Source organism: Rhagoletis zephyria, unplaced genomic scaffold (assembly GCF_001687245.7).
Source record: "Rhagoletis zephyria isolate East Lansing unplaced genomic scaffold, Rhagoletis_zephyria_1.1 Rzeph_scaffold_06778, whole genome shotgun sequence".
Classification (NCBI taxonomy): domain Eukaryota; kingdom Metazoa; phylum Arthropoda; class Insecta; order Diptera; family Tephritidae; genus Rhagoletis; species Rhagoletis zephyria.
Window position 1 is genome coordinate 11,851 of NW_016163861.1, and position 10,604 is coordinate 22,454.

At 40.7% G+C, this 10,604-nt stretch overlaps 2 protein-coding genes across 3 annotated transcripts in view; both read left to right on the forward strand.

Moving 5' to 3' along the window:
* Positions 1 to 4,142: 4,142 nt before the first annotated feature.
* Positions 4,143 to 10,604, forward strand: part of LOC108373528 (uncharacterized) — an 8,383-nt gene continuing 1,921 nt past the window's right edge. Inside the window, exons 1-2 of one of the 2 annotated variants that reach the window (XM_017629428.1) lie at positions 4,143 to 4,859; positions 4,934 to 5,974. In XM_017629428.1, the coding sequence (XP_017484917.1) occupies positions 4,657 to 4,859; positions 4,934 to 5,969 (1,239 nt within the window). In that variant the 5' untranslated portion in view covers positions 4,143 to 4,656 and the 3' untranslated portion in view covers positions 5,970 to 5,974. Of the gene's footprint in view, positions 4,860 to 4,933; positions 5,976 to 10,604 lie in introns of both variants that reach the window. The other variant, XM_017629427.1, reaches the window with a different exon arrangement.
* The window catches only part of LOC108373526 (uncharacterized), a 9,310-nt gene continuing 7,618 nt past the window's right edge, over positions 8,913 to 10,604 (forward strand). Inside the window, exons 1-3 of the mRNA XM_017629426.1 lie at positions 8,913 to 9,048; positions 9,914 to 10,148; positions 10,223 to 10,598. Of these exons, the coding sequence (XP_017484915.1) occupies positions 9,946 to 10,148; positions 10,223 to 10,598 (579 nt within the window). The 5' untranslated portion in view covers positions 8,913 to 9,048; positions 9,914 to 9,945. The remainder of the gene's footprint in view (positions 9,049 to 9,913; positions 10,149 to 10,222; positions 10,599 to 10,604) is intronic.

A 10,604-nucleotide genomic window follows, 5' to 3' on the forward strand; every position in this document is an offset into this window, starting at 1 on the left:
CTCATTAAGTACCGCCGCCGAAGAAGTAGTCGGATTTCAGCGAGCCCGAAAGAACAACTGGTACGATGAGGAGTGTCAGGAAGCTGCAGAGAAAAAAGATGCCGCCTACAGGGCCACGCTGCGATCGGGCGCAACGCGCGCTATGTGGGACCGCTATAGGGATCTGAAGAGGGAAGCGAGACGTATTTGCCGCAACAAGAAGAGAGAGGCAGAAATACGTGAGTGCGAAGAGCTTGAAATGCTGGCCGACAGGAGGAATGCCCGAAAATTTTACCAGAGAGTTAGGCGACTTACGGAAGGTTTAAAGACCGGGGCGCACTCCTGTAAGAACAATAATGGCGACCTAGTAACTGATGTCCAGAGCGTACTTAAATTATGGAGGGAACACTTTTCCGCCCTACTAAATGGTAGCAGCACGGAAAGTTGTGGAGAAGAAGAACCCGAGCCCGCAGTCGATGATGACGGAGTCGACGTTCCACCGCCTGACTATGACGAGGTACGTATAGCAATAACGCGGCTGAAAAACAACAAAGCCGCTGGAGCTGACAGCCTGCCAGCTGAGCTATTCAAGTACGGCGGCGAGGAGTTGATAAGGTGCATGCATCAACTCTTGTGCAGAATATGGTCAGATGAACGCATGCCCGACGACTGGAATTTAAGTGTGCTCTGCCCAATCCACAAGAAAGGTGACCCCGCCATTCGCGCCAACTACCGCGGGATCAGCCTTCTAAGCATAGGTTACAAGGTCTTATCGAGCGTATTGTGTGAAAGACTGAAGCCCACCGTCAATGAACTGATTGGGCCTTATCAGTGTGGCTTTAGACCTGGCAAATCCACCATAGACCAGGTATTCACAATACGCCAAATCTTGGAAAAGACCCGCGAGAAAAGGATCGACACTCACCACCTATTTGTCGACTTTAAAGCCGCTTTTGACAGCACTAAAAGGAGTTGCCTATACGCCGCTATGTCTGAATTTGGCATCCCCTCAAAACTCATACGGCTGTGTAAAATGACGTTGAGCAATACCACCAGCTCCGTCAGAATTGGAAAAGACCTCTCCGAGCCGTTCGCCACAAAACGGGGTTTCAGACAGGGCGACTCCCTTTCATGTGACTTCTTTAATCTGATGTTGGAGAAGATAATAAGAGCTGCAGAACTGAACCGCTCAGGAACAATTTACTACAAGAGCGTGCAATTGCTGGCTTATGCCGATGACATCGACATCATCGGTAACAAAAACCGCGAAGTCTGTTCTGCCTTTTCCAAGTTGGATAGGGAAGCAAAGCGCATGGGTCTGGTGGTAAACGAGGACAAGACGAAGTATCTCCTGTCATCAAACAAACAGTCAGCACATTCGCGCCTTGGCACCCACGTCACTGTTGACAGTTACAATTTCGAGAAAGTAGAGAATTTCGTTTACTTGGGAACCAGCATTAACACCGATAATAATGTCAGCATTGAAATCCAACGTAGAATCACTCTTGCCAACAAGTGCTACTTTGGACTGAGTAGGCAATTCAGGAGTAAAGTCCTCTCTCGACGTACGAAAACCACGCTCTATAAGTCACTCATCATGCCCGTGCTGGTATATGGCGCAGAAGCATGGACAATGACAACATCCGATGAGGCGGCTCTTGGGGTGTTTGAGAGAAAGATTTTGCGGAAGATTTACGGGCCTTTACGCGTTGGCGACGGCGAGTACCGCAGACGATGGAACGATGAGCTGTATGAGCTTTACAACGATATGGACATAGTGCAGCGAATTAAAATACAGCGGCTCCGCTGGCTTGGTCATGTCGTTCGAATGGACACCGACGCTCCAGCTCTGAAAGTATTCAACTCGGAACCCGCTGGTGGTAGCAGAGGAAGAGGGAAGCCCCCACTGCGATGGAAAGATCAGGTGGAGAAGGACTTGGCTTCACTTGGCGTCTCCAATTGGCGTCAGTTGGCAGAGGAGAGACGACTGGCGTGCTTTGCTGAACTCGGCCAAAAGCGCTTAGGCGGTTACAGCGCCAAAGAAGAAGAAGAAGAAGATGAAATTTTATATAGCCAGCCTTTTTAGCTTTTCGCGTTCACTCTTCCATGAAGGTTGGTCGGCTTCTTTTTTAAGACGTCTTCCACTAGGCACCGAAACTACCACGTTTTCTTGCAGTTTTCTAAGTTCATCAGAAGATGGAGACTTTTGAACTTGTATAAATACGTACAATAAATATTATAGCGACTTTTGCTAGAGTAGCTAACATTTGATGCTATTTTTTTCAGAATAAATAAGGATTTTGCTCTGTATTGTTAGTGGACATGAAACTACTTTAAATACGTGTACGTCAACCACCAAAAACTAAAAATCTAAAAAAATTTACATAGCCCACTTTGCAAGTGGACTACTCATATGCGATAAACAAATCGATTCCCCAGAACTACTTTCGCTTATGCCTTTTTATGCGCCGGAGGCTTCTAAGAGAAAAATACATTTTTTACGTACCAACGCGAAAAACGAAATTTGCTAACAATGAGCCCATGCCCATTCACAGATCCATTTGTCTATGTAACTCTATTTGTAATTATGTCGACATTTACTCATGTAGAGAGCGTTTTAAAATTAATAGCAATGATTATTTTTTTTCAATTCAATTCAATTCAATTCAATCTTTATTTAGTCTATGACTTATAAAAAATCGTACGGACTAGATTACAAAAAATACCTTAGATTTATATAATAACATACAACAACAGCAGAAACATGTTACATAGTACGCTTACTCATATAGGAGCAAATTTAATCAAAATTACTAATTAAATATAACCCTATTAAGTAAAAAGTTGTACATACTTAGTGTATAAGTTTAGGAGTAAATAGATTCAACTATAGATTTGAATAAGGACCTAGAAGTCGAGAACTCAATATTCAACCTTCCTGAGATGCAGTTGAATTCCGAATGAGCTCTAAAAACCGGAACCATATACAAATAATTCACTTTGACTGGTTGCAAGTAAAATGGCAATTAAAATCGCAATACTCTGTGGGGAACGTTAAAGCTTATCAGTTCAAGCAAGTTAGGGCAGTCTATATATCCATTAATTAAGTCATAGACAAACATAAGCGACTGGACAATTCTCCTCCCTTCCAGAGATTTCAAATTAATTAGTTTGCACCTAGCACCATATGAAGGAAGAGGTTCCGAGAAATTAAGCGGCTGAAGAGCAAAGCGAATAAATTTTCGTTGAACACGTTCAATTCCGCAAGCGTGAGAACTGTAAATTGGGTTCCAAATTACTGAAGCATACTCTAATTTCGAACGAACAAGAGCATAAAAAAGAGATTTTCTGGTATACGGATCTTTAAAATCTTTCCCATATCTACGTAAAAACGCTAAATTGCTAAACGCCTTTGGAAGTAAATAGGCACACATGGTTCACAAAAGAAAAAGCCGAGTCAAAAGCAACACCCAAATCCACGAAATCATTAACTTTGGTAAGCTGGTGATTTAAGATGAAAAAATTTGAAGGAATCGTATTATGAGTTTTTGAAAACGTCAGATAATTTACACATACNGTTCACATGGTTCACAAAAGAAAAAGCCGAGTCAAAAGCAACACCCAAATCCACGAAATCATTAACTTTGGTAAGCTGGTGATTTAAGATGAAAAAATTTGAAGGAATCGTATTATGAGTTTTTGAAAACGTCAGATAATTTACACATACTTTCAAATAATTTACACATATGTTGTTGTTATCCTGTATGTATAAATATTATGACTATTTTTGTATAACGTGTTATTTTTTTCCTGCTTATCTGTGAGGACAGTGTCCGGTAGATAAAAAAGAAAAAGTTCTGCCCTTTTACCTGACAACACAAAAAGGAGAATTCTGAGTAGTAATGGTTATAATCCTTAAGCGCGGCCAAAAGCCGCCTACCAAAACGAATGTTTGCAACATAGCATACATCAAATTAAAGGTATTTTATGCACTTACGGCTAATGTCAAAATCGATAAACCTTTTTCCTAAATGTGATTCTAACGGGCTACTCTCCTGCGCGCGTGATCTTGTCTTTTTGGTTCATGCAACGGGTGGGCTTTAGTAGTCAGCCGCACCTTGTGTTTTAAGAAAACCAGGTGGAATTAACAATTNAATACTTACGCCAAGCAAGGCGTTGGCGTTTTAATAAAGAGTAACATCCCTCATACGCAAATATTTAACTCATCCTCCATCCAAAACATTTGCATCGAAATCCAACTTAATATCAAATTCACCGTCATATCCATTTACATACCGCCCGACCAAACCTTCAACCCACACGACATTGATAACCTCTTCCAAAACACAAGCAACCCTATCATTCTAGCTGGAGATATTAACAGTTGGAACACCCTATGGGGCTCCCGGTCTAACAACGCCAGAGGACTTATCTTCGAATCTGCAATATCGCGACACAACCTGTGTATACTCAACGACCGGCAACCAACTCACTTCTCCACACATGGATCGCTGACCCACGTCGATATTGCATGCTGCTCTCCCGCACTCCTTCCAATAACTTCGTGTTATACGTTGGATGATCTCTACCACAGTGACCATTTTCCAAATAAAACTACCTTAACCCTTTGCAATCATCATTGCAGGAGGCCGTTTGTCGCCAAATTTAAATTACACGATGCAAACTGGAATGAGTTCTCAAAGACGACCGACCAAGAGCTTGATAAAAGAAGACTCACCAATCAGACAAACAGAGACGCTGCGGTACTCACCAAGTCTATTCGTGTTGCAGCTAATAAACATATTCCACAAACCCACCCCGGTCAAAAAAGATCCGTTTATTGGTGGAGTTCCGAGCTCTCCACACTTCGATTGGAAAAGGTATCAAACTGGAAAGCATACAAACGATCCCCCACAAACGATAGTCTAATTCGATATAAAATACCCAACGCTAGATTTCGGAAAGCAGCGAAATCCGCTAAAGCCCAATGTTTCCAACAATTTTCCAGCACAATTAACAGGGACACGCCCATTGCAAAAGTTTGGAGCCAATTGAAAACTATCTACAACAGAAATACGGATAACTCAATACTATCAATCAAATCCAACAATCAAACCCTACTCGAACCATCGAATATTGCAAATCAATTCGCCTCAGACTGGGCACAGTTCTCCTCAGACGATAATTTCTCCCCCGCTTTTAGAGCAGCGAAGTACCGAACAAGTGTTCCTTTAACTCACAACCCATCCAACATGCAAGCGAGAATGTTAGAGTCAGCTATTACCACATCCGAATTCAAACAAGCAATTAATGGTGCGGGTATAATGGAGGCGCTTCAAATAGCCCAAAAAAAGAATAAGACGGCTGTAATCTTCAGCGACAGTCTCTCGGTCTTAGAAGCCATAAAAAATATCTCCAATAGTAACTGGGACACAATAAACGCGATCCCTGATATTTTACACCAGTCCCAACACACAAAACTCTTCTGGATACCAGGACACGTAGGTATAACTGGTAATGAGGAAGCAGATAATGCAGCGAAGTCTGCGTGCAAGGCTCCAACCATCATTAGCCCCATTATAGAGAAAACTGATCTAGCGCGTGTCTGTCTTCAACAGCACCGAAAACAACAACAAGCCAAAAGAGCACTCAATCAACATCACCATTACTCAACTATTAACACAAACAATGCACCTGCTATTTACCCCACTACCATAGAAAAAGAAAAAATCTTTGTATTTTCCCGCCTTCGCCTTGGGCATACAAACGCAACTCATTCGCACCTACTAAGTACCCAACACAGCGGAAACTGTCTACATTGCAACGCACACCTAACAGTCAACCACCTTCTCCTCGAATGCCCGGAGCACCGCAGGTCTAGAAATTCCATCCTTAACAACCACAACCCAATCGATCTACTCAAAACTCCTTCAATCCAGAACATCAACGTTATATACAATTACATCAGAGCCATCGATGCCAAGATATAATCCACATGATGCTATTTTTTTCAGAATAAATAAGGATTTTGCTCTGTATTGTTAGTGGACATGAAACTACTTTAAATACGTGTACGTCAACCACCAAAAACTAAAAATCTAAAAAAATTTACATAGCCCACTTTGCAAGTGGACTACTCATATGCGATAAACAAATCGATTCCCCAGAACTACTTTCGCTTATGCCTTTTTATGCGCCGGAGGCTTCTAAGAGAAAAATACATTTTTTACGTACCAACGCGAAAAACGAAATTTGCTAACAATGAGCCCATGCCCATTCACAGATCCATTTGTCTATGTAACTCTATTTGTAATTATGTCGACATTTACTCATGTAGAGAGCGTTTTAAAATTAATAGCAATGATTATTTTTTTTCAATTCAATTCAATTCAATTCAATCTTTATTTAGTCTATGACTTATAAAAAATCGTACGGACTAGATTACAAAAAATACCTTAGATTTATATAATAACATACAACAACAGCAGAAACATGTTACATAGTACGCTTACTCATATAGGAGCAAATTTAATCAAAATTACTAATTAAATATAACCCTATTAAGTAAAAAGTTGTACATACTTAGTGTATAAGTTTAGGAGTAAATAGATTCAACTATAGATTTGAATAAGGACCTAGAAGTCGAGAACTCAATATTCAACCTTCCTGAGATGCAGTTGAATTCCGAATGAGCTCTAAAAACCGGAACCATATACAAATAATTCACTTTGACTGGTTGCAAGTAAAATGGCAATTAAAATCGCAATACTCTGTGGGGAACGTTAAAGCTTATCAGTTCAAGCAAGTTAGGGCAGTCTATATATCCATTAATTAAGTCATAGACAAACATAAGCGACTGGACAATTCTCCTCCCTTCCAGAGATTTCAAATTAATTAGTTTGCACCTAGCACCATATGAAGGAAGAGGTTCCGAGAAATTAAGCGGCTGAAGAGCAAAGCGAATAAATTTTCGTTGAACACGTTCAATTCCGCAAGCGTGAGAACTGTAAATTGGGTTCCAAATTACTGAAGCATACTCTAATTTCGAACGAACAAGAGCATAAAAAAGAGATTTTCTGGTATACGGATCTTTAAAATCTTTCCCATATCTACGTAAAAACGCTAAATTGCTAAACGCCTTTGGAAGTAAATAGGTTCACATGGTTCACAAAAGAAAAAGCCGAGTCAAAAGCACACCCAAATTCACGAAATCATTAACTTTGGTAAGCTGGTGATTTAAGATGAAAAAATTTGAAGGAATCGTATTATGAGTTTTTGAAAACGTCAGATAATTTACACATACTTTCAAATAATTTACACATATGTTGTTGTTATCCTGTATGTATAAATATTATGACTATTTTTTATAACGTGTTATTTTTTTCCTGCTTATCTGTGAGGACAGTGTCCGGTAGATAAAAAAGAAAAAGTTCTGCCCTTTTACCTGACAACACAAAAAGGAGAATTCTGAGTAGTAATGGTTATAATCCTTAAGCGCGGCCAAAAGCCGCCTACCAAAACGAATGTTTGCAACATAGCATACATCAAATTAAAGGTATTTTATGCACTTACGGCTAATGTCAAAATCGATAAACCTTTTTCCTAAATGTGATTCTAACGGGCTACTCTCCTGCGCGCGTGATCTTGTCTTTTTGGTTCATGCAACGGGTGGGCTTTAGTAGTCAGCCGCACCTTGTGTTTTAAGAAAACCAGGTGGAATTAACAATTGAAACTTAGTCAGGATGTTAAGGGAGGTATCCTCTAAAACATGTATAACTAAAAAATATAAACAATATAATTGTATATATATATATACAGTCATCGACTATCTCTCGCCGTGTATGGACGTGTGTCTAAATTGTGTGCTAGTTACTGTGCTAAAGAAGTCATTCTATTCTACTTTACTCTTTGATTTCATTTTTCGTACCATCGTTCGATTATTTCAACCAATCACAAGCGACGTAGTATAAACAACAAAATGCCGCCGGGCCCTCCGGATAGAGGCGCGAACAGATTTTCGATTTTAAGTGATCACGTGGATTCCCTAGAATGTGTCACTTCCTTTCCCAACCTGAATCAAAAACAAGCTCCTCTGAACCATCCCAAATACCTCACTATTTCCTCTTCAGACAATAGCCTCGCAAAACTGAGCCCATTCGTAATAAAAAAATGCATTGACGCCATATCAACCCAAGTCGACAGTATCAAGCAACTAAGGGACGGATCTCTCCTCATCCTAGCTCGGAATGGAAAAGTTGCTGAAAAATTCTTAAAAACTTATTCGCTGGCTAATCTCTGTCAGGTTTCTGCTAAACTGCACGACAATCTCAATACCGTAAAGGGCACGGTGTATGCACCCTGCCTTATTAACGTAAAGGAGGAAGAGATTTTAGAAGAACTCAAAAGCCAAGGAGTAACAAATATCTACAAGCTCACTAACATGCAGGACGGTAAAGCAACACCCACAGGAAAAATGGTACTCTCCTTCGACCTCTATCATCTTCCCAAAACCCTCGATGTGGCATGGTACAAAGTTAAGGTCAAACCTTATTTTCCAAACCCTATGCGCTGTCGCAACTGTCAGCGGCTCGGGCATACAAAAAACCGCTGTTCAAACGCTGCAACCTGCGAAGGGTGCAATTTACCCCCACATAAACCAACAACATGTACTCGGGACCAGTGCGCCAACTGTGGCGACACACATCCCTCATCCGACAAAAACTGCCCTAGATTCAAGCAAATGAAAGACGTTCTGCAAATCAAAACCATACACAAGTGTTCAACTTGGTGAAGCATTTAAAAAATATAACCTAAACAATCTACCCACAGACACATCCAAACGCACATACGCCAACTCAGTAAAAGAATCAGAAACAACATCCAATAACAGCATCGCTCGCAAAAATGATCTAAAAACAACAAATTGCAAATGAACAACCCCAACCAGTGATTATCTGAAACGTCCAGCATCATCTCCAAAAACCAACCAAGAAAAAATCGCAAAAACCACTGCCAGCAGCTGCAAACATCAACACACCATTAACTCAGAATCCAACTCCAACTACAAAGGTATACACACAGAAAATGCAAATCCAACAAATCCCAGCTTATCACCTTTATCCAATATTACTCAACAACTCATTTCAAATTATCATTATTTCATCCCGGCAACTGAAACCAGCTCTATGCAAATCGATACAGCTACTAGCTTATCTTCGTAAACACCAAGTTACGAATAAATAAGCTTAATTAATACAGATGCTCGATAAGTTCAATATTTTGCAATGGAACATGAATGGTTTCGTTAACAACAGTATTGACCTTGAACTTCTCAGAAACGAACACCAACCACAGCTTATATCGATTCAAGAAACCCACTGTCCAACAGCTTTACCCCTATACCTCCCAAAAACTACACAGCCTACTTCACCAACCACATCACAAATACTTACGCCAAGCAAGGCGTTGGCGTTTTAATAAAGAGTAACATCCCTCATACGCAAATATTTAACTCATCCTACATCCAAAACATTTGCATCGAAATCCAACTTAATATTAAATTCACCGTCATATCTATTTACATACCGCCCGACCAAACCTTCAACCCACACGACATTGATAACCTTTTCCAAAACACAAGCAACCCTATCATTCTAGCTGGAGATATTAACAGTTGGAACACCCTATGGGGCTCCCGGTCTAACAACGCCAGAGGACTTATCTTCGAATCTGCAATATCGTGACACAACCTGTGTATACTCAACGACCGGCAACCAACTCACTTCTCCACACATGGATCGCTGACCCACGTCGATATTGCATGCTGCTCTCCCGCACTCCTTCCAATAACTTCGTGTTATACGTTGGATGATCTCTACCACAGTGACCATTTTCCAAATAAAACTACCTTAACCCTTTGCAATCATCATTGCAGGAGGCCGTTTGTCGCCAAATTTAAATTACACGATGCAAACTGGAATGAGTTCTCAAAGACGACCGACCAAGAGCTTGATAAAAGAAGACTCACCAATCAGACAAACAGAGACGCTGCGGTACTCACCAAGTCTATTCGTGGTGCAGCTAATAAACATATTCCACAAACCCACCCCGGTCAAAAAAGATCCGTTTATTGGTGGAGTTCCGAGCTCTCCACACTTCGATTGGAAAAGGTATCAAACTGGAAAGCATACAAACGATCCCCCACAAACGATAGTCTAATTCGATATAAAATACCCAACGCTAGATTTCGGAAAGCAGCGAAATCCGCTAAAGCCCAATGTTTCCAACAATTTTCCAGCACAATTAACAGGGACACGCCCATTGCAAAAGTTTGGAGCCAATTGAAAACTATCTACAACAGAAATACGGATAACTCAATACTATCAATCAAATCCAACAATCAAACCCTACTCGATCCATCGAATATTGCAAATCAATTCGCCTCAGACTGGGCACAGTTCTCCTCAGACGATAATTTCTCCCCCGCTTTTAGAGCAGCGAAGTACCGAACAAGTGTTCCTTTAACTCACAACCCATCCAACATGCAAGCGAGAATGTTAGAGTCAGCTATTACCACATCCGAATTCAAACAAGCAATTAATGGTGCGGGTATAATGGAGGCGCTT